Source organism: Carex rostrata, chromosome 26 (genome assembly GCF_964058835.1).
Source record: "Carex rostrata chromosome 26, lpCarRost1.2, whole genome shotgun sequence".
Lineage (NCBI taxonomy): Eukaryota > Viridiplantae > Streptophyta > Magnoliopsida > Poales > Cyperaceae > Carex > Carex rostrata.
The window spans coordinates 6,319,810-6,343,398 of NC_135943.1; the positions used below are offsets into that span (position 1 = coordinate 6,319,810).

The 23,589-nt window shown below is 33.5% G+C and overlaps 3 protein-coding genes and 1 long non-coding RNA gene across 5 annotated transcripts; all 4 read right to left on the bottom strand.

Annotated features, from left to right (window-relative positions):
• Window positions 1–955: 955 nt before the first annotated feature.
• LOC144544457 (uncharacterized) lies at window positions 956–2,021 on the bottom strand. Its single transcript, XR_013508228.1, has 3 exons — window positions 1,889–2,021; window positions 1,363–1,600; window positions 956–1,144 (listed from the first exon to the last, which is right to left on the bottom strand). It is a non-coding gene; the product is annotated as an uncharacterized LOC144544457 (long non-coding RNA).
• A 4,532-nt stretch (window positions 2,022–6,553) lies between these two features.
• Window positions 6,554–9,327, bottom strand: LOC144544273 (phenylcoumaran benzylic ether reductase Pyrc5-like). The gene is made up of 5 exons (XM_078292732.1): window positions 9,050–9,327; window positions 8,422–8,565; window positions 7,697–7,937; window positions 7,077–7,289; window positions 6,554–6,751 (listed from the first exon to the last, which is right to left on the bottom strand). The coding sequence occupies exons 1-5, from the start codon at window positions 9,239–9,241 to the stop codon at window positions 6,585–6,587; spliced, it is 957 nt and encodes a 318-aa protein (XP_078148858.1). The 5' UTR covers window positions 9,242–9,327; the 3' UTR covers window positions 6,554–6,584.
• A 2,082-nt stretch (window positions 9,328–11,409) lies between these two features.
• LOC144544460 (protein NRT1/ PTR FAMILY 4.6-like) lies at window positions 11,410–15,525 on the bottom strand. Its single transcript, XM_078292968.1, has 4 exons — window positions 15,310–15,525; window positions 15,020–15,237; window positions 14,267–14,701; window positions 11,410–12,349 (listed from the first exon to the last, which is right to left on the bottom strand). The coding sequence occupies exons 1-4, from the start codon at window positions 15,416–15,418 to the stop codon at window positions 11,426–11,428; spliced, it is 1,686 nt and encodes a 561-aa protein (XP_078149094.1). The 5' UTR covers window positions 15,419–15,525; the 3' UTR covers window positions 11,410–11,425.
• Window positions 15,526–17,700: 2,175 nt separating this feature from the next.
• LOC144544458 (phenylcoumaran benzylic ether reductase Pyrc5-like) lies at window positions 17,701–20,981 on the bottom strand. Of its 2 annotated transcripts, none has more exons than XM_078292967.1 (5): window positions 20,668–20,976; window positions 19,910–20,044; window positions 19,562–19,799; window positions 18,854–19,057; window positions 17,701–18,167 (listed from the first exon to the last, which is right to left on the bottom strand). In XM_078292967.1, exons 1-5 carry the CDS (start codon window positions 20,857–20,859, stop codon window positions 17,989–17,991), a joined length of 948 nt encoding a protein of 315 aa, XP_078149093.1. In that variant the 5' UTR covers window positions 20,860–20,976; the 3' UTR covers window positions 17,701–17,988. The 2 variants fall into 2 exon arrangements, with proteins under 2 accessions (XP_078149093.1, XP_078149092.1); XM_078292966.1 differs by lacking the exon at window positions 17,701–18,167 and adding an exon at window positions 18,211–18,462 and having other exon boundaries at window positions 20,668–20,981.
• Window positions 20,982–23,589: the final 2,608 nt, after the last annotated feature.

Sequence of the window (23,589 nt, forward strand, 5' to 3'; positions counted from 1 at the left end):
TCAATAAATTTATTGTATATATACAACAATCCGCGCTATGCATAATACCATATCACTAGGGGTGTTCAAACAGTTTAGTTTGTTCGGTTTTTAACCAAACCGGAATATTTCGGTTTAAATGGATCAGTTTTTCGGTTTGAATTACCCAAGTAGACTCAAAACATCATAAAATGCTTGTCTTAATTAAAGACTTCAAAGCATATATTTGGTCTCTAAATTTTTTCTTAGATGAACCATCTTTTTGTTGTCTACGCTGAATATATTAGATCAAATTAACACAAAATGACTATCAGATTTCAATAATTGAGAAAACTCAGACCTAATATTTTGGGTCATTAAATCACAAACTAATAAAATTTCAACCATGCATGTTGCTTTTGTAGCCAACCACTAAACCAGAGCACATAAATTTCTATATGAATATTCATTCAATCCAAGTAAGCAGCTACATTCGGAAAACAATTTTTCTATATAAGAAGACAAAGCTACAAGTTCAATATGAGAATTAGAATCAAACTTGTGTCAGAACTCGGAAACAAAGTTATAATCAACCATTATTCACAGAGCAATATCAACAGTATGATCCAACTAGAAGTTTATTCAAGCAAATAACCATTTCTTCTGACTTTTTTGTTATCCTGGAAGGAAGCTGTTCAGGTACTCGTTCACTGTAGTATATTTGACATCAGAAAAGAGCCGGCTTGCCTCCACACCAAATGCCGGGTCGATCTCAAAATTAGTTTGGTCTCCCCTGATGAAAGCTGAGTACAAGAATGCAAGCGCAACCTTCTTTCTTTTGGGCCATGCTTGATTACATGTGAAAAAAAGAAAAAAAAAAAGCAAAGATATATCTTGACAAATGCTTGATTACAACTGTCTATGCTATTAAATGTCTTGGTGTCCTTCAAACTTAATTTATGATATGATTAAAAAAACTAACCATTGTAGAGCTTCAGAACTGCTTCTGAAGGAAGATAGATCCTGTCATACAATCCATTGATTTTTCTCTCCCAAAGCGACACTAAATCATTCAGCGATAATACATTTTCGGGAGGCATAATGTATAAAGTCTTGTTCAAAGTTCTCGGATCATCTGCTGCTAAGATTGTGTAATGCGCTACATCTATTTCAAAAGAAAAGACAACTGATCCCAATGACCCCCAAAAAAATAATAATTGAATTAGAATCAATGGAACGCAAATACAAACAAGAACAACCGAAAGCTATACATGGTTGGGAATTCTAAAGTTTCCTTTTAACTTGAAGCCATTTTGGACTCAAGCAAGGGCCTCATTATGTATAATTGCAAAATCTGAGGCAATCATATAAATACTGAATTCTTTAAGAGAGATTTAGGAGTACCTTTTGTGTTTCCATCCCCATATAAGGGAATCTTGATTGGGAGAGAAAACGGTGATTGTTGACTATTAAAACGCCCCACAATTTCTCCTGCAAAAAAACCTCCAACAATGTGGGTGTATGGTACACCAGATTGCTCTATTAACCGCCTCATCTTACGGTACATTTCAAGTTCCGCCTGTGCTGCCGGGAGCACATGGGTCTGATCCACATCAATTGCTAATCCCGACGGGATAAACCTCTGCAAGTTTGATCCAACATTGCCATTTGTTAGAAATAAGAAAAGGTCAATGATGTAATGTTGTAATAAGAGCACAAACAAAAAACATAGAGCCAAATTTACTTTGTGTCAGTTTAACACTGTTGAGCTAAATTTCCAGAAAACAGGAAACTGTTAAGCATTAACTGAAATACTCTCAAGCTTCAGGCTTTTGTTTGTTGAAAGTTGAAACAGTTGTTCTAGCCCCTCATATTATAGAAACTATTAATCATTGCTATTTATTTATAAAGTTCAAAATAAAGTCCAGACTGTAATATTTCAGACTTCTTTGATTGCTGTCAAAATGAGGGACAGATCCAACAACATCAATTGCCCACAAGCAGTAGATATCACGACATCGACGCTGCGGATTGCTCGTACCAAACTCGAATGGTTGTATATATCCCCCTGAATTGTTACATATTACCAAGGCATTAACAAAATGTACCACTGCATAGTATTTTATTATTTAAAGAAAAAACATATCCCTGTTTTAACACAGTATTGAACAGCATTAATGCAAAACACTTAATGATTATTTTCTTTTGAAGTACAATACTTGACTAGGTGATTAATTTTGTTCCAACTGATATGAAAATTTATGCAACCAACAACCAATGACCTCAGTTATGTTTTGCGTCTCATAAATTAATTAAAAAAATAAAAATAAAAGAAATTCAAGAAAATAGAAAAGAAAATTGCAATAAAAAAATAGGATTACAAGAATTGCCACATTTCTTTTCTTTTTTTTTAAATTATACAAGAACCACATATGAGGATTTAGTTACTATACACACACATGCAAATTAACCCATAACAGAAAAAAAATGACAAAACAGAGAAAGAAAGAGAGAAAGAAAGAAAGAAGGAAATTAAAAGAAGAGAAAATATTTTCACCCTGATCACAGCAACGCCTAAATTTGCAAATTTTTGAATAAGCTGATCTTGAGCAGGATCGGTAGTACTTGGCACCATAACTGAGGTGGAATGACCTAACTCCAAGCTCTTGCCCGCTATGAACTTGCCCAAGTATTCCAACGCTCCGATCACCAGCACCTTGCTCTTCGGTTCTAACGATGCCATCGTCGGACGATCTCGACCGTTGCTTAATTGGATCATGTTGTATTTTGATACGGAGAAGTATTTTGAAACGGAGAAGTGGAGTCGAGAAGTATTTTGAAACGGAGAAGTGGAGAAGGGGTAGAAGCGGTTTGGCCGTTGGGGTGGGGTCGAGACTGTGGGAGCTTGTCAAATTCTCACTTGTAAGTTCTACGCTGATTTACGTTTTGGCAGATCTGTTGTGGTGCAAGGGGGTCATGGATTTTAAGAACCGAAGATCCATTAAATGGATGGTCAAATAGAATTTTTTTTTTTTAGAAACCATAGATGCAAAAAAAAATTTATCAAACCTTGATTTTTTTTTTTTTACAAAAATTATAAGAACCAAGATGCTATTTTGGTCCTTTTTTTTCAGAGATCGAAATGGCATTTTGGTCGTAGCCGTTTTCACAGATTTCAAGAATAAAATACGTTGAAAAATTGTAAAAACACCTCGGACCGAATTATCATTTCGGTCCCAAAAAAAATTCATGACCAAAATGACATTTCGGTCTTTATGATTTTTGTATAAAAAAAACGTAATTAATAATTTAAGTAAGCAACATAAGTGCTCAAGGATAGCGATGACATGTTGGTTTCATAAAAAAAAAAAAATTCTAATTCTGGTTTATAGAAAACATTCCAAATTGGAGTAAATTAATGAAGTTCTTGTTCTCTTCAAAATTGGCACTATTATATCAAATTCTTGATTTTAGGCATCGTGTAATCTCAATTCTTATATTATGCACGTAGTTGTCCTGATCCGCCAACGGTTGAGATTGAAAAATGAACTTTCAAATTGAATATTAGTCCTTCAATCACATAATCTAACTTCTTTTGATTAAATACATCTATTTTATGTGTAGAAATCTAAATTTAGTTAAAAATAAACTCGCCACAAGAACTGCTACATTGTTTGTCACAATTAAAATTGAATGAATTTCTAGCGATCCGTTTCCTTATTTCTCTTTACAACTATCTTCAATTCCTACAATTAAATTATTTCCTTATTTCTCTATTTTCTCCATTTCATTTCTCCTTTTCCTCCATTCTTTCGACAATGAAAATGAAAACTATCATATCTTTTTGGATTTTATTTAGTACTACTGTATCTTTGTGAATAGATAAATAATAGATCTTGTACTAATGAAAACAATCATATCTTTTCAATCTTAATATATATGTAGAGAAAATTCTTATTTGAATCATTTAATCATATCGTTTCCAATTTTGTTTATTTACATATTATTTCTTATCTAAGTCATTTAATAACCTATCTTACTTGTGGAGAAAATTAGATATTAAATCGCAATGATACTTCAAGAATTTTTTTTATATTATATTGGCTTAATTTCTTATATGCCCTTGAACTGCAATCGATTTTCCTATTTCTCCCTCAACACTTTAATTTATCATATTTACCCTTTAACTCTTAAAAGTCTTTCTTATTTATCCATTTTATTAACTACAAGCCAAGTAAATTTAAAATCCCCATTATACCCATCTCCTCTCCTTGTTATTTGAATTTCATCTCCGCTCTTGTCTCTTATGATTCTATTTTATTTTGTTGTCGTCAGATCAAACATTGATTTTGACTTCAAAGGCATGTGTTTTGAACTCTCTTTACCACTTCATTTGCACAAGCTCCATTCCTTTGGTGAGCCTTGCTGTGGATAAGTTTCTCTTCCATCATTTTTGTCCATCTTACTTGTACGAACTTATTAATTGATTTTTACCCAAGAAAAATTAATTTGTATTTTATATCACTGAAGCTCATCATTATGTATGAAATATGGATACAAATCAAATAATCAACAATTTCCGATGCAAATTGTGATTAGATTGGAGTTTACTTGTGCATAAAGTATCGGTTGATACTTTTTTTTTAAGATTTTATTTTTTAAGGTTAGAAGGGAAAATAAGAAGTTTTTTCATCACTCTGATTTAGGATAATGTGAAAAAAAATCAAGAGAAAAGGTAAAAAAAAACAGTTAGATATTACTTATTGTTAAATTAGAAAGTGAGAGAGACGAAGAGAGATTCTAAACAAGAACATGTGTGTATGTGATCATCAGAGATGAGTGCCCAATCAAACTTGTGATATTTACACCGAACTACTCTTTTCTATATGAGAACAAAGAGAAGAGGAATAAGGGCTTTTCAGTCATTATATAAGGGTTAACTTAAATGTTTTAATAGGAGGGTAAATAAGGTAAATAAGAAAAGCTTTCAAGAGTTGAGAGGCATATAGTAAAAATTGAAGTGTCAAGAGAGAAATAAGAAAATCAACTAGAGTTGATGGGTAAATAGAAAATTAACCCTATTATATTTGATTTTTTTTATTTGTTGTTGTTTCTTTTATTATTATTTATTATTTAGATATCTATTTTTTCTCATTGTGTCTTTTATTTTCATTTAAATATATATTTTTTTAATTTTGTGTGAATGTCAAATAAAAAGGTCTTTTTATATTCTATTCAATCTTATAATATATTTCCGTTGCAAAGCACGGGCACGATACTAGTCACACAATAATAACGCATATTTGAGAACTTCTATCATTAAACAATTTTAAGAATAATTTTAAATAAATTATAATTTCAAATTCCAAGACAATATCAATCAGAGATGCTGAATAATTAATTGTTCATATGATGAACTTGCTCAGTTAATATTTTTATTAAAATTATTTCACCAACATTCATAAAATATAATTTGCGATTGTCAGTTATAGAAATTTAAAATTTAAAAATATAAATTATTTCTTGATATCTACAAAAACATATCACTATCGGTAAAGATAAAAGTATGTTTTTCTAACGGTGTCTTCACTGATACTCCTATCGATAATATCGATATGTTCAAAAATAGCAATTTCTATCGGTGTACCATCAACAATAGTCATTTTTGTATTATATTATAATATGGAGTTTGTGCCACAATTAAGTAAAGTATATTGCTGAAGTGGTATAAAATTTATTTGAAAAGATATTGAATCTTTTCAACAAAATTTGAAAAATCAAACAATCAATTACAAAAATATTATTTATCGCTATTACAAATTAATAGTAAGGTTAAAATGTCTTATTGATTTTGTGTTCCAACTATACCCCACATTCTTAACTATGTTTACAAGGTCAAATAGCCGATCCGAATAATTTATCCTGATATTCATATTCAATTATGATCAAATTTTATATGTTCAGAATTTTTTTTTGTACTAAAATTTTTAGATAGGCACAAAATTACTATTTTTGAGGCTTCAAAATCTTCTCATTTTGTACCTATCTAAAAAATAGTAAAAAAAGTTCAAAAAATATAAAAGTTGGTCTTTAGACACATTTTAATATGGAGATCATGTTGAACGGTTCAGATCAAGTGCTTGTACTTTGAAAATAAAAATAATAATATGGGTATAAGTGGGGTACAAAATCAATGGAGCATTTTAACCGTATAATAGCCTTATTGAATGTCTTTTTTTAAACCATTTGTTGTGCTTTTGATGAATAATTTATAGAACGATTTGAAAATATCTTTCTATTAAACCAAAGTCGTCTAATAAATAATATTTTTTTTTCAAGCGCCTATGTATCATAGGAGTTAACTGTACCTAAAAGTAAGATGTATACTAGAATTTCCTTTAGATCTGAGAATTCGAATAACACATGGGTCAGAACTCAGAAACTCGAAAATTTTAACAATCTCACTTTCAAAGCTAACCACTAAACCCAAACACATAAACTTTCAATATCAATTTTCATTAGATCTGAGAATTAGAATAACACATTGGTCAGAACTCAGAAACAAAGGGATTGTCGTCGACCATCACAGAGCACATAACCATTTCTTCTCTCCTTTTTTGTTGATGTCAAAGGAATCTGTTCAGGTACTCATTCATTGTAGTGTAATTCCAATTAGGATAGAGCTGGCTTGTCTCCACACCAACTGACGTGTCGATCCGAAAATTAGTTTGGTCTCCCCTGATGAAAGCTGAGTGCAATGAAGCAAGCGCCTTCTTTTCTTGGGGCTGTGCCTCTACATTACATGTGCAAAAAAACAATTATATATCTCTTGACAAATGCTTGATTACAACTGTTTATGCTATTATATGTCTCGGTGTTCATCAAACTTCTTAGGAACTTCAACCGTGATGAACATGACGTGCGATTCATAACCAGGATGAACCACAACTGCTGAAGATTGGGTTATCGGATTATGTTGCCCAAATTGTACATGCAATGGTTTGTTTCTTTTTTATTTTTATCGGTAAGCATGATTCTTTGCGAGTTCAGACCTTTCAAGGGCAGAGATAATAAAAATCTTAAAAACACATAATTTATGATAGGATTAAAAAGCTAACCTTGGTAGTGTTGCAGAAGATCTCTTTCAGAAATATAGTTCCTCCTAAGACTTGATACTGATCTTCTGGTCTTGCTCTCCCAAAGAGACACTAATTCATCGAGCGATATTACATTTCCAGGAGGCCTAATGTACAAAGTCTTGTCCCAAGTTCTCGAATCATCTGCTGCTAAGATTGTGTACATCCCTACATCCTTTTCAACAGAAAAGGCAACTGATCGTTTCCAAATAAAGAAAGAAAAAGAAAAATAAATTGAATTAGAATTTAGAAACTACTTAATGTAAATACTAACTTTATCAACCGAAAGCTATACATGGTTTGGAATTTTATTTTACTGAAGTTGTCCGATACAATCTATTTATAACCACCATTAACTATACAAATATTTATTTACTTCATATTAATTGGGTTAAAAAATCTTCTCATTTTTTGGCATATTGCAGTTTTACTGATGCTAAAGGCCAGATAAGATGGCCAAAATCAGAATTTTAAATTTCCTTTTAACATGAAGCCATTTTGAACTTCCTAGTCAGAACTCAAGCAACAGCCTCATCATGCAAACTCACAAAATCTAAGGGATCATATAAATACTTAAATCTTTAAGAGAGATTTAGGAGTACCTTTTGTGTTTCCAGTACCACACAAGGGAATCTTCAGTGGGAGAGAGAACCGGGATTGCTGACTATTTGATCGCCCAAAGCATCTTCCTGCTAAAATGTGGAATACAACAAAGGTGTACGGTACACCGGATTGCTCTACGAACCGCCTTATCTCACGCCACCTTTGAAGCTTCATCTCTGATGGCTGGAGCGCGGCATGGGTCATATCCACATCAATTGGTACCCCCACCAAGATAAACCTCTACGATTTTGATCCAATATTTCCATTTGTTAGAAATAATCAAATAAGAGAAGGTGCACAATGTAATGCTGTACTTATATATGAGCCTTTACCATGTAGGTATCATAACAGCACATTCGAAAACAGAGAGCCAAATTCACTTTGTATGAGTTTAACACAATTAAGCTTTTTCTACCAGCTAACTAAAAAACCCTTAATTTCAGTTTATTGTTTGTCCGAAAAGTTGTCTTTTATGCCCCTCTCATTTAAGAAACTTTAAATCATTGCTATTTGTAACAGTTCAAAAAGAAAGTTCTAACCGTAATATTGCCGACAGGGACGGAACAAGACTTTCAAAATATGGGGTCAAACTTAATTGGGGACTCGTGACATTTTACTCTAAATTATATAGAAAATTACACATAAATACAAAAAAATAAAAAATAAAAAATAAAAAACAAAAAACAGGGGTCAATTACTCAATTACTGAATTGACCCCTACTCATCCTACATGAATCAGCCACAGCCCCAGACTGTCGACTTCTTTGATTGCTGCTATGGTCCTGGTCGGATCCTCTCCATCAGCTGATATCACCACATCGACGGCATGGATTGCTTTTACCAACCTTGAATGGTTGTATATATCCCCCTGCATTGTTACATATTATCAAGGCATTTACAAAAAAGTTCTTCAAAGGAAAACATATCCTTTTTTTTTAACACATTTTTGAACAGCATTAGAAAGAAACACTTAATGATGACATTATTTTGAAATTGATACTAATAATTAATTGATTAACTGATATGCAGATTAATCAGGTTACTTTTAATTACAGCCCTGCAGCAGCTGAAAATTTATGAAACCAACAACCTCTATTATCTTTTGCGTCTCAGAAACAAATGAAGAAATTCAAGAAAATGATAAAAAAGATAAGAAACTTAGAAAAAGAATGCAATCCGAAAAGAAAAAAACAGGATCGTAAGAACCACATTTGCCACTAACTATGAAAAAAGAGCACCGCATTTTCTGTTCTTGAAATGAAGCAAGAACCACATTTGAGAATTTATTATACGCATATATGCAAATTAACCATGAATTATCGAGATTAAAAAGAAAAAGAATAGATTTTGACCTTGAAGAGAGTAACGCCTTGTCGTTCGAAAGATTGAATAATTTCATCCTGAACAGGATCGGGGCTGCGAAATCTAGGCAGCAGAACCAAGGTGGGATGACCTAACTTCACGCTCGCTATCGTTATGTACTTCCCGATGTATCCCAACGCGCCGATCACCAGCACCCTGCTCTTCAGTTCCATCGATTCCATCGTCGGATGATCTCGATCGTTGGTACGATGCGATGTGGAATTGACAAGTATTTTGAAAGGGAAAAGTAGACAAGGGGTAGAATTGGTTGAGCACTTGAGCTTGGGATAGTAGTAGAGACTAGAGACTGTCAAATTCTCATCACACGTGAGTTCTACGGTGGTTTACGTTTATAACTGAAGGCCCATTAAATGGGTGTGACACGTGGATAGTAATAATTAGTGGTGATTTAGTGTGGTCGAATTAGAGTAAAGCTTGACTGCTTGTTCTCTTGAAAAATGGCTTTACTAAATCAACTTTCTTGATTTCAGGAATCGAGTGATCATATATTCATATAAGAATAACACATATTTGATAACTTTTCAATTGTATAAATTTAAGAATAATTTTAAATATTCAACATTTTAAAATTTAATTAACAGTGCACGCGAGAATTGTCGTTGAGATTCTGTGTTAAGAGAATCTTCAATTGCAATATCAATTAGGGAAGAGATGATGCAAAATTGTTGATTTTATAAAATTGGTATTTTAATTAAATTTCTCCATCAACACTCATAAAAATAATTTGCAATTGTCAATTACAAAATTTAATTAAAATTTAACATTACAAATTAATTACAAAATAAAAAAGAATTGTATTATAGTTTGGGTTGGTACCGCAATTAAAATGAGAGTAAAGTAATGTGATGAATCTCATGAAGGTGATATAAAATTGATTTAGAAAGAATTGTCTTTGTTGCTATATAGTAGACAAAATCATTTTTTATAATTACAGGGATAAAAAAAGTATTGAAAGTTTCGAAAGTTTTCAAGTCTTCTTCAGCAATTTTGAAAAATTTAACTTGCATGCACTTAAACTTTTGCTTTTACTTGCAATTCTGATTGCTTTAGAGCTTCCATATTGCAAAATGTATTTCATAATTTCTGAAGGGTATTTTGGTAGTTGCCATTTGATGAACTAATTAGTTGTTTCTTCTTTTTTTTTCTTACTGTAAGAGTCTTGGTGTTCAGTGTTAAGTGTTTACATGTACATATTCAAAAAGACTATTTGAAGTGAACTATGAAAAACCTTGTATGAGCTTCAACCGTTGTATCCAGTTTTGCAGAAAACCATGTATGATGTGTTTTGGCGGAAAAAGTCAGTGAAAAAATATGAATTATATACGGTTTTTAATAAAATAAAAACATATAGAATTAGTGGTTTTATACACGGTTCTAGAACCGTACACAATTTAACGACCCTATTATACACGACTAGAGATGGTTGGAAAATCTTGTATAAACCTATTTTTTTACCCTAGTTAGTAGCGTTTTCTTTACTAGTGTGTATTCATTTTTTGTTTTCTTTTTTACTGCTTGAATTTGTATTAAATAAATTCAAAACTTTTAAAATTGCGCATGTACATGCATCACTTATGAAGTAGATGAATTTCAATAGTTTGAATTCGTCATTTGAAGACAATCCAATAGACTCTTGAAATTGTACTCACCAACCTCTTTTGATGAGCAATTGAGCACATCACGCCTTAGTTTTGCTCTAGTGCCACAATTAAGTAAAACATACTAATGATGAAGGTGGTTTAAAGTTTATTTGAAAAGTTATCGTGTCTTTTTAATGCAATTTTGAAAAATCAAACAATTAGTTGCAAATATGATTTACCTCTATTGTAAAATAGCCTTTTATATATTGAATGTCTTTTCTAAAACCATTTTGTTGTGCTCTTTTTTTTTTTTCTTTTTTCTTTTTGAAAATCATTTTGTTGTGCTCTTGATTGAATAATTAAATTATAGAACGATTTAAGAAATTTGGCTGTCTAAAATTAATAGTTTTTTATTAAACAAAAGTGTGTCTAAATAGTTTTTTTTTTTTCAAGCGTATGTATAATAAGAGTTAAATGTACCTAAAAGTTAGATGTATGCTGGAATTACCTCAATTTTTTTTTAAGTTTAATTCAGATATTCCTTTTTCTCTGGATTTTCAAATTGAGCTAATTTCTAGAATATCTTCATTTTTCTTCTTATAAATCATGAAATTGAGACAATAGTTTGCTTATATATGCATCATAAGTTCATAATACCACATACATACATATACTATGTATCACATGCATCAAGCACTTACAACATTTTCTAAACTTTCCGTTCTACAGCCCGGCCAATTTCAACGACATTATTTTAATCATCGATCATCCTTTTGCCTCAGATCTTCTATAATGATACCGATTAGCACAAAACAGGAAACACATATAATTTGCGGAGCTAAGCACACACATGAGCCAATAAAACCTCTCGAGATGATAAGTGTTCAAGTTAGTACCTTTAAGCCATGGAAGATGTGATCCCTTACCAGTTGCCTCATTAACTATCTTGACAAGTACCGAACTCAAATAATACCCCAGTGCCAATGAAGTCCATGAGAGAGAGGTAGCAAGTGACCGCATTCTTGCCGGTGCTTCACTGAAAAAAAACTCGAGTAAACCAGCAAGAGTAAACAAATCAGCCGAACCCAAAAACAAGTACTGCAGTGCAATCCAAAAAAAAGAGATTGGCAATGGTTCTGTCGATTCCAATAGACCGGCATCTGTAGCAATCTTTTTCCTTTTGACCTCCACCAAAGCCGCTACAGCCATGGCTACAATGGACAAGACCAAACCGGTACCTATTCTTTGTAGATGAGTGATGCCTACTTCAGTTTTTGTGACTTTGCGTGCGAAAGGTAGTACAGCATGATCATAAACCGGTGCCATTATCATCATAAAGATTATGGGGAATATTGGGAGTGAAGCAGGAGGAATTTTAAAGGACCCGACGTGTGTATCCATTGTTGCAGCTTGCTCGACTGAGAAGGTCGATAGCTGGGCTAGGCAACAATTGAGCACTATTGTCGAGAGGAAAATCGGGATGAGCTTTATTACGATTTTCACGTCTTCAAGTTCTTCGATTGTGCAGTGAAGGAACTTGATACTTTGCTTATTTTCGACAGCTCGGTTAAGAAATGTCAGTTCATTTGTTGGCACAAGGATAGATGTACCTAGTGAAGTATCGATACCGACATTGCTGTCGTTTGTGTGTTGTGATGGTCGTCGACTGAAGACAGCGGCAGCTAACACCTGTCAGAGAGAGGTAATCATGTTAGCATCATTGGTTCATTTTCATTTCTCTTTGACATACCCTCAGCCTAAACATCTACATATATGCTGCTGAATTTCACATACCCTCAGGTTACCGGACTAGGTACAATTGAATCGGACGGTGCAAATTTATTTATTTTAACTTGACACGAATCTCAAAGCACAACTAATACTGTTCTCTGCGCCATCCCGAACAAGCATCGGCTGAGAGTAAATCTGAGCCGTTCGTTTCAATTGTGTTGAGTCAGATACCTGGGAGGATACGGATCCATGCTTCTTGCCTACGGGCTTTTCTTAAAATTAAAAAGAAAAAAAAAATCCTATAAGCTTCTTGGAAAGTGAGGTGGATATTTTTTTATAATTCTTTTATTGTCCACGTCATATTCCAGCCATGCATTTAATGAAAAAGTTGCATATCTATATTCAGAAGTAATGATCAGCTAATTTCTCTGATATATATATGCGGGAAAGTTCTTCCATTTAAGTCTTACTTGATTAATCCGATCAATATGATGATTCGATTTAAAAAATTAAGAATTTTGAATTGTATTAATTAGACATATATTGAAGTTTAATTAGTGCAAAAAAAAAATTGAATTTGTGCTTTATTAAAATATAATTAAGTAAATTCGGTTGTTTCAAAAGAGGAAATTCAGATGAGAAATAATGGCAACGAAATAAATGAGGAAACCCATTAATGCTAGCGTTGCAAATGCGGTTACAAGGAAAAAAGAATTTACTAACTGTTATGAAGAAAAATTTACTAACTGTTCTTGTATCTCATTATAATTATTGTAAAGTGTGTACAAGTTTGAATATGCAGGGTTTTATATTTGTTAAACTTTGTACATAATTCAAACTTGATTTTGCATTTAGCAGAGTTGGAGTGGGATTATGAGTGGAATTAGCGAGGTTAGCAGCTAATTAACTCCAGATTTAGAACAATAGCTAACTCAACATTTCAATAGAATAGCGAAATAGCAAGGTAACTCCTAATTTAAGAGTTCAAAACAGCTACTTTTTCATTCAAACGCAGAATAACAATCTTCTTTTTTGCTAACCCATACTTTTGCTATTCTATCGCCATCCAAACACACTTTCCGAGAAGTAGAATTGTTATCGCGCAATAAACTACTGATCTCGTTCTCTGGACAATTCTGGAATGAAATCCGCTGCTATTCTCTTCCCCTGAACAGTAACCCTGCGATCCCTACTTTTCCGAATCCAACCGTTCAATTTTTTTCAGAAATGAATCTCAAAGTATTTTTTTTCAAAACTTTTATGTGCATGCATCTCAAAACAATTCAATAATTAAATTTGGAAAAGCAGTGATAGTAGAAACACTGTTCATGTACGAAAATAACAGCAAATTTTAATCCGAACAATTCTACTTCCGTACAATTATTTTTGGGAAGTAGAATTGCGCGATAAACTGCTGAATAGAAATGCACAAGAATTTGTACATTACTAAGTGCCTTCCATTTCTTGGAAAATCTTTTTTTTGAAAGGAAAAACAGGGGTGAAGCCCATTTCTTGGAAAATATTTGATTGGCTCTGTTTTTAATTCATCTTTTATTGAACAGATGGAGAGTGACGTGGATTGTGGAAGTGGAAAATTAAGTGTGGCAGCATAATGTAATCTGATTCTTAGGCAGTAAAAATGCATTCTCAGTGACAATTTAATACCTGGTAAAATATGGGAACAAATTAAGGGGGTACGTACGATGTCTGATCTAGACCAATAAATTTGTGTTGAAATTCGTGTGGCCATTTAGATTGACGGAACGATTTATAATTTTAATTTTCACACGAATTTCAATGCAAATCTAATGGTTCAGAATGGACATGGAACCGAATTTGGTTCAAGTAATATAAAATTTTAGTTCGAGTTCTTGCCTTCCCTATTGTAGTCAGTGGACTCCCAGTTGGCTCCTTATTCCGATAAAGCGGCGATCCCACAACAAAAATCACAATTGAAAGCAGAATGGCGATGGTGGCAATGCCAAAACCCCATTGCCACCCTTTGTTGTCCTCGATCCAAATCACGAATGTAACCGCAATCAACCCGCCACCCGCTAGAGAAAACACAAAGTAATTGAAGAAGGTCGACCGCCCCTTCCGGCCTTGGACCGTGTCTTTGTCGAACTGTTCTGCACCGTGCGGTGCAAGAGATCCTTTTATGCCGCCTATGCCTAATGCCGAGAGGTACAGACCAGCAAACAGCATTGCTGCCTGACTGCTCGACATTGATTGACACGCGGTGCTTGAGGAGGTACATGGTGGTGGTTTTAGTGAGGTGGATCTTGCTTGTATTGTTAGGATTACTAATCCCTGCATGAAAATGGGCCACCAAAGGGGTCCACATATTGTTACCTTCTCTACTTTGTTATATCAAATATCCAATAAAAATGAACAGATAATTAAAATATTTTCACACCTTAACTAGTCAAACTTTTATTAATCATTAACAATCTCCCTCTGATTTAAGTAATACCACATGAGGGTCAATTTCATAACTTGCACGACAGGGTAGACAGATAACAGCTCACCATGTATTTATACCATAAAAAAGGAATTGGAAAAAGAAGGAAAACAGAAACTAAGGAATGAATATACATATGAATTCGCTATTTATGCACATGTGCCTACCAAGAACTCAATGACAGCACTGACAAGGTAGATGACATAAGTGGTGCAAAAGGCATCAGTGAGGAAAGCGCCAAGGAGTGCGAGAAGGAATGCCGTCGCCATGAAGTTGTTGACAGTGACAGCTGAATCAGACAGCGAGAAGTGCATGAAACCCGTCAGGTACGTCACGAGATTGCTTGCATTTGCCAGAAAAGCCAGATTCTCCATCACCTCCACCGCTGATTACAGAGCATTTTTAGTTGCTAGAACCAAGTGAGATCTAAATTTGAGACAAATGTTTGAAATATTACCTAGAACAAAGGAGGCGGCGAGCATTCCACCATGTTTTCCATGCACAGCCGATCGGTTTCTAAAGTCGACATATCTCTCAAATTTCTCTAGTTCTTCCCCTTCATCCATGCTTAACTTAAACCTCACACCTTGGTAGAAATTGGTGATATCCTGACAAGAGGAGGCTAGCTACCTATGAATATTTAGAGAAAGAGACACCTAATATTTAATGGCCAGACTGGCCTGGTAAAAGGATATACTTAAAAATTCAATTGGAAAGGACAATGAACCAAGAGAGAAGTGTATCTGGAATTAAATTCCTTTATACTGAAAGATTCCAAAATATCTCTTGCTTAGGCAGTTGAGTTCTATCAAGGTTGGCATCCGCTACTATTCTCGTCATAAAAGCAGAACCTACTATAACAATCTATCCGTCCATTTTAAACAAACTAACCGAACTTACACTGTTAAAGGCTTATACGAACTTGCTATTTTTGACAAATCATATCACAATATATAGCAAGTGATGCTTTTGAAGAATCGGATTTGGTTTCCCTGTTTTTATTTCTTTTTATATATTAATTAAATGTTTGATTTATGACGAACGGATCATACACATAAAATTAAAGCAGAATCCAACTTTTTATGTGACTCATCATATCTAAAACAGAGAATCAGGGACAGCTTGATGGACATTGGACTGTTAGATCAGAGTCATACGATCTGCATCAAGATCCGTGTATTCTTGATCCTCACTAATCTTAAATTATTTTTTCAGATTTTGATATAAACCAGACGATGGCTCCGATCAAGCACCGGAGCTGTGAATTAAGATCGGATTATCCAATTCGGAGAGAATAACAATGGCAAAAACGAAGTCTGAATCATGTTTAGGTTTCAATTGAGGGTCGTTGTCCTCTTTCTAAACATATCCAAAGAATTGAAGTGCAAGTTTCAAATTGGAAAAAACAATGCATTTGTCTTACTCTTATGTCTTGAATAGTACTGTGCTTGTGTCAAATTCATGGAGATTTCATTTGCGTAAAGAAGGAATGGCTTCAAGTGTAACAGAAATTTGTAAAGCTTACGATATTCATATCAAAACCTAGAATAAATGTTATAGCTTCTAGATGCTTAGTACGGACGGACTTTGTTATACTCTCTAAATTAAATTAAATTAAATACAGAGGAAATGAAAAAAAAAATAGCAACTGACTAAAAATATTAGTTGCAATATTAGTAGTAATGAATCGATACGATACTTCATAATCATGAATAAAAATGAATTTTGAAGTGACTTTTAGAATCGATACGTACTTCAGATCAGTCATAAATAAAAATGAATTATGTGTGAAAATTTATATTTATATCTTTTACTTTTTAAATGAATTTTGTGTGAATAATAAATTGTTCGTGTTAAATTATTAGCCATTACTAATATATTATATATCTGTTAGAGAAAAAATGTCTAATATAATTTCTATAACTGTTCATCTAGATATATCAAAGTAAATCAAATATTAACCTAATGTTTTTGAATAAAAGTTAATAAAAAAAATCGAACACAAAATGAAAATATTTAACAGTCTCAAATATGAAATACTCTAAAACAATTTTCTAAGTGGACAATATTTTTTTATAGAAACTGCCTTATTAAAAAAGTTAATTAATATCTTCCCAAGGGAAGGGAATGCAGACGTGGCGTTGGTGGTGAAGAAAATATCCAAGGGAATCAAAGGAAAGCAGTTGGCAAGGTAAGTCAACTTATTAGTGCCTTTTCAGGTACTGGATATTTTTCTATTTATGTATTGTTTGCATGTGGTTTTCTGACCATGGCCATGGGTGCGTCTTTTAATTTGCATTCACTCATTCAAAGCCTACTGTTTGCTGCTCGCTCTCCAGTAGACATGGATTCCACTTTCAATTCCAGTTCAAATTTATTATAATTTAATCGATGTAGGTCCAAATTCACGTTAAAGTAAAATTGTTTTGAGGACTCTTCAATTTACAAAACCAAAACAACTCCAGTAATTACAGGTTACTAAACAAGGGTAGGATTAATTTTCTATGTACCCTTCAAAAACTCTTTGGTTTCTTATTTACCCTTCAAGTTTTCATTATATCTTATTTGTCTCTTGAGTATTAAACAATTATTTGAACTTTTAACTGCATTTACAGTAAAGAAGTGTTATGATTTTTTTGAACTCGAAAAGAGCCAAATCAATATTATACGACCACAAGTCTTGTGAAATTACAGAGGTGAAAACTATTTTGGGGCTAACTTCGTTTGAAGAACTCAATTTTTCATAGGGATATATACAGCAAGTACCATGAAAATAATGTGTGAAACCAAAACCCACGGCCCACTTGCCACTCCACAGATCTTGCTTATTGCATTTTAACATAACATAAAGATACTCAAAACATCAACACATTATCAAGCCAAAAGCACACAAATTTTTACATATAGGGTAAAATATCTGCTCGTATATTTATTTGTAATTTGCAATGCATGTACCAGTCAAGGAGAGAAGTTTAGAATGTATACATTATAAAAGCATTAGTCAGCATTTAGTTACTCCGACGATCTGACAGATTGCATCTGACTACTTCATTATCAGTGGCTCGAGACTTAAAATACACATTAATCAACAGATGAAAGATCTTTACTCAACCACCACGGAGTTTTGTAGTCTCTTTTATGTTTTCTTATCCTTCAAGCTAAATAAATACTCTTCCACAGTAGTGTATTTGACATCAGGATAGAGCTGAGTTGCCTCTACACCAAACGATGGTTCGATCTCGAAATTGGTGTGATCTCCCTTTATATACACCGAATGAACAATAGCAAGTGCTACGTTCATTGGTACAGGTGCTTCTACATTATAACATAAATTACAAATATTAGAACAACATAAATCTTCACATATCCTTGGTTACTAAATTATGTTACCATGAGTTGCATATTGTGTCTTCAATTATTTTTACAAATCTGTTTAGGTACTCGGCAACAGTGTAAATGATTTCAGGATATAGCTGAGATGCCTCAACACCAAATGAAGTTTTGATCTCAAAATTGACATGATCCCCCAAAATGTACACGGAATGGCATATAGCGAGCATTAGTTTGACTGGTAATGTGTGGTCCCTTGCTACTTCAGAGGAGGAAGAGTCTGATAAATAGTGGCAGGAATACTATCAATTAGGAATCATTCCTTTTCTCCTCAAAAATATCAAGTACCAAGGACAAGATATATGCATATGCATATGCATCCAAGGGTAGTTAGTTATCACATTTATAGACTCATTCCCCCTCTTCACTAATTCCTTATAAACATATACAAAATTATGTCTCTTAGCCTTTCTCCTAAGAGAGGAGAATTGATGGGTAAAAATGATAGTTATGTTTGTAGGGTACAGGGATATGCATCGTATTTCCTGTTGTCTATATGGCATATATGACAGTTCTTGTTTTCAATGGAGAGTCCTAATATGTGGAAGTTTAACAGCGAGCCATAACATGCAACTCCCAAATTTATTTTTGTATATGATTTAACAACTGACCTTGAATACGCCTCATAACCTCTTCTTCAGGGACATAAACCCTCTCAAGTGTCTTCCCAATCATCTTCTCCCAAAGTGACACAAGCTCATTTTGTGATAATGTATTCTCCGGTGGCCTCATATACAAAATTTTGTTCAGGGTTCTTGGATCATCTATGGCTTTTATTGTGTAGGTAGCTACATCCTCTTCAGCAACAAAAACAGCTGAAAAATACACCCAAAAAAAAAAAGAATTGTTATTACCAAGGAACTACATAACAACAGCATTAATTTACTATGGGTAATTCTAGCACACATCCAAGTTTTTATGTACTGATGTCTTAACAAACATCCCATGGCTAAAATTTAAACTAAAGAATAACCTTTTATCAATTTTGTTACTTTTTACAAAATCTATGTTAACAAACCTATGTTATTCTAAATAAACAAAAAAAAGGACAAAGCTTCCCTTGATACTTCTATTGCTTTGGGTAAAATTATCCAATTAAAATTTAGAAGTTATTAAGTTGCAGCTAATTTAGAATCTAGAAAAAAGCTAAAGCTTGGCAAATTATTTGAAAAATTACAGAAATGAATCAAATGTAAAAAAATTTGTCTTTCTCCGGTTTCAACTTTAAGCAAACTATAAAAATGGTATACATATTCAAAATCGCAGACTTAAGAGGTATCACAATAAGATCTATCTTTAAGCAAGAGATTAAAAAGTACCTTTAGGATTTCCATCACCAAGTATAACGACTTTGTCAGTGGGGAGAACAGCACCTCCAACTTGTCCCAAAGTTGGCAAGAAACGGCCAGCAAAAAAGTTAGAGGACACAAAAGTGTATGGGATACCCTCTGCCTCCACGGCCCGCCTTAATTGGGCCTTCTTTGCAAATGTTGACTTGCCAGGCTCCACTGCATTAACCCGGTCCACATCATTTCCATACTCCGATGGTAGAAATCTCTGCAATGAATGTAATGTTTCAAATTCATTGAGAGAGAAAACAAAGCCCACTTTTTAGTAAAGCAAAATGTAGGAAATGAGAAGGAAAAAAATACTCCTGTAATCCAAACCTTTATATTCCCAGATTCTTTGATGGCAGCTATAATGTTGACCTGATCTGGCAGTTGTGCATATCCGACCGCTGATACAACCACATCAACAGCCCTGATTGCTTTGACCAAGCTCTCATGGTTGTACAAATCTCCCTGAAATATATTTGTAATTAAAAGCATTCATAAAATTTATAAAGAAGAAGGCATTAAAAAAACCACCACAACAGTATCCCAAACGCAGAAACTAAGTCGTTTTCTGCTTATAATCCAAACTGAAGCAGCGGATATGAATAAATGCACATCTTTGAACAATAGAAATGCAAATACCTGAAATTACTCAGATTTGTTTAACTCTAATCTTCACAAATTACTTAGTTTTTAAGCTTGGTCCTCCAGTAATTAACAATTTAAACAGCAAACAGATAAGCAATTGAAGGTCTAAATTATCATTGATCTGGCAGAACTGCGTAAAACCAAATTTGGAGAAGACACATTTGCAAGGCCATGCTATAAAAACTATTCCATCAATATCTGGGTACTTTTTTGCAACAGTATAAGATCGAGTGAAAAGGGGGCACTAATATTCTCTATTAACAGTTTACTATTTTATAGGGGCATCTATGATATTTTAATAGTTTTGCAAGGACATAATATAGATTATATCTCCTAATTTACTTTAAGATTTTTCGGGGTTACATATGAAATTACGCCTGTTTCTAAAATCACAGAGGAGAAATGGTAAAAGAAAGATGAAAAAAAAAAAAACAAGAGTTTACTTGAATTAGAGTAACTCCCAGGTCCTTGAGTTTCTGAATAATCTGAGACTTGGAAGGATCGGAAGGGGCGGTATCTCTCACCAGCGCGAAGGTGCGGTGACCAGACCGCACACTCGCCTCGGCTATGAACTTCCCGATGTATCCTGTCCCTCCGATCAGTAGCACCTTGCTCTTCTCCACCGTTGATGCCATAATCTTTGATATTGATCGTAAATTCGCAAGACCGGGAACTGGAATAAGGAAAAACGAGTGAGGGATTGAGATATATGAAAGAATTTGGGTTTTACACAATGATCGCGTAGTTGGGGAATTGGCGGGACGTCCCGATCAGACAGACAGTGAAGCTTCAGTGTCGGAAGCTAAAAAGGCTTATTGCAACCTTGTATTTTTACGTAGTTTTACAGGCTATCATCTCTCCGCAAGGGAAGATGCTCGATTCAGATTCAACCACGTAAGCAAATATATTAATATGTATAATAACTAGGTGGTACTACGACGAGAGCAAATATTGCTCCAGACTCTTCCGAAAAGGCCTAAACATGAAGTTGATTATGGTTTACGGCCTTAATCTTATGGTTGAGATTATTTGAGTTAATTATGGTTTTTTTTTTTTTAATCTAATAGAGAAGCCACGTGCCCACGTAGATCACGTTAATTTATGGTTCTTTATTATTAGTTTTTTTTTTAATGGAACCAGGCAGTGGCTGCCAGGTTTGGAATTTATAAATAACAAAAAGTTTATACAGGAATTACATATCACCATTGCATCAGCCCAATAACGCTGATTGCCTCAAATCATTACAGCATACCAGTAAAGCATCAATTCCTGTATAACTATCTAGCTTTTAATTAAACGGTACTTAGTGCAGTACCGGTTCTTTATTATTAGTTACTTTTGGAAATTGGACCCGCAACATAACAACTAAATTCTGATGATATCTTTTTTTTTTTTTTTTTTGAGTCAAAACCGGGCAACTGAATTTTTTTTTTCTCACGAGAACAGTGTTTTTCAGTTCAATTCCCGTGCCCATGTCCATTCCCATTTGTTGACCGAACAGGCCCTAAGTGTTACAGAGTCGCCAACCAACAAAAGAAAAGCAGAAAATGCAACATCAGTCATTAAATGTCTCTGTAACCCTTCTCAACAGCAGTCACTAAATTCTGATTATATCAAAAGTGAGAATACGGGAATAATTTAAAAAGGGAGAATTTCATGTATCCCCCTAAAAACTCTTAAAATTACATATTTTTCCTTCTAAATTTTATAATATTAGATTTACCCTTCTAAAGTTCAAAAATTGACAAATTTACTCAGTTTATTAATTTTTCAAATAAAATTCATTTTAAATTAATAAATTGTCCATTATACCCTTTCTTCATCTTTTTTTTTCTCCTTTCTCTTGGTTCCAGAGAAATCACCATCTCTCCTTTCTTTTTCTTTTTCTTTTTCTTCTTTCTCTCCATCCACTGTTCCTTGAAATCAAAATCACTATCTCTCATCGTACTAATTATAATCATGGATGAATGCATGGCCTCCATGATAGATGCCATTCTAAGCTTAACATATGTTCTAGAAGCCCAGTGGAAAGAGTGCTACATGGTCGGGGAGAACTACCGACACAAAAGTGAGCTCCATCTCCTCATCTCAAAATTCAGAATATTGACAACTTCATCTGATTAAGAAGGCAAGCATGAACTCCTCATGTCCAATGCCGAAAGTTAACCACTCCTCTTGCCACGTCCCTGGCATGGAGGAAAGGGTAAACAGGTCTGTCGCGGCCTGGGAGAACTTGAGACGTGGAGCACCGAGCTGACATGGCAACCGAGCTATCGAGCTGAGGTTAGTTAGGAGTCGTTAGTGGGTCATTTTTACCAGTTTCTCTTCTATTGTAATCGCCTATATAAGGCCAATGTATGCATGAAACCAATTATGGAAAATAATAACAAATTTGAGAGAATTTCTTGAAACCTTTGGGTTACTGTATTGTGTTCTATTTCTTACAATTTACATCAATTTCGCCTCTTTCTTCCATTTCACTGTTTCTCTTCGTTTTTTATTCTATTTGAACTCAAGAACGTTGCACCTTTCATACGATAACCCAATAAGTCCAAAATCAGAGCTTGAGATTTCCCTGGAATCAAGAGAAGGAGAAAAAAGAAAAGATGGAAAAAGGGTAAAATAGGTAATTTATAAATTTGAATTGAGTTTTATTAGAAAAATTAATAAATTGGGTAAATTTGTGAGTTTTTAAACTTTAGAAGGGTAAATATGATATTATGAATTTTAGAGAGGAAAATACGTAATTTCAAGGTTTTTGAGGGGATACATGAAATTCCCCCATTTAAAAAATAGAAGGGAACTCAGTAAAGAGATAAGGATATGTATAGACTATTTTTACATCATTCAATGATCTTGTACAAAACAGTGAATTAATAGACATGCATAATGTATTAGAATATGCATAACTTACTAATAACTAATTTTGTGAATTAATAGACATGCACAATGTATTAGAATATGCATAACTTACTAATAACTAATTTTGTTACTACAACTCCTAATTATGTTGTTTTTTGACTATAGTCAACCATCTCAATTCTTTTTTTTTTTGGTGTTGCTCTCGGATTGTTACTGATATCCCATTGTTCAGCCCCTGACAGCCTGTTCGAGTTTTTCCTTACCATTGGATTTGGATTAGTATTTTTTTTAATCTTGAGTGTGTAGAACTAAGATGTTCTTTAACTTATCAAGATATTTAATGAATTTAATTTCAACATATATAGGATCAATTTTAAATAATAAATTTAAACTATTGAGATCGATCTATTTCACGAGTAATATATATATATATATATATATATATATATATAGTGAGTATATGGAAAACCTTAATTCTAGAGAAATATTTCTCAAATCTACAC

What these genes read in the sequence shown, in the direction of transcription:
- LOC144544273 (XM_078292732.1), bottom strand. Translation starts at nt 9,241, where the DNA reads ATGGAATCGATGGAACTGAAGAGCAGGGTGCTGGTGATCGGCGCGTTG. An exon ending in AAGGCGTTACTCTCTTCAAG is followed by an intron (nt 8,566 to 9,049) that starts GTCAAAATCTAT and finishes GTAACAATGCAG; the next exon opens with GGGGATATATACAACCATTC. An exon ending in TGGTACTGGAAACACAAAAG is followed by an intron (nt 7,290 to 7,696) that starts GTACTCCTAAAT and finishes GGAAACGATCAG; the next exon opens with TTGCCTTTTCTGTTGAAAAG.
- LOC144544460 (XM_078292968.1), bottom strand. Translation starts at nt 15,418, where the DNA reads ATGGATGAAGGGGAAGAACTAGAGAAATTTGAGAGATATGTCGACTTT. An exon ending in CGCCGCCTCCTTTGTTCTAG is followed by an intron (nt 15,238 to 15,309) that starts GTAATATTTCAA and finishes CTCTGTAATCAG; the next exon opens with CGGTGGAGGTGATGGAGAAT. An exon ending in GTGCTGTCATTGAGTTCTTG is followed by an intron (nt 14,702 to 15,019) that starts GTAGGCACATGT and finishes ATTTTCATGCAG; the next exon opens with GGATTAGTAATCCTAACAAT.
- LOC144544458 (XM_078292966.1), bottom strand. Translation starts at nt 20,859, where the DNA reads ATGGCATCAACGGTGGAGAAGAGCAAGGTGCTACTGATCGGAGGGACA. An exon ending in TGGTGATGGAAATCCTAAAG is followed by an intron (nt 19,058 to 19,561) that starts GTACTTTTTAAT and finishes TGTATTTTTCAG; the next exon opens with CTGTTTTTGTTGCTGAAGAG. An exon ending in GGTTATGAGGCGTATTCAAG is followed by an intron (nt 18,463 to 18,853) that starts GTCAGTTGTTAA and finishes ACTATTTATCAG; the next exon opens with ACTCTTCCTCCTCTGAAGTA.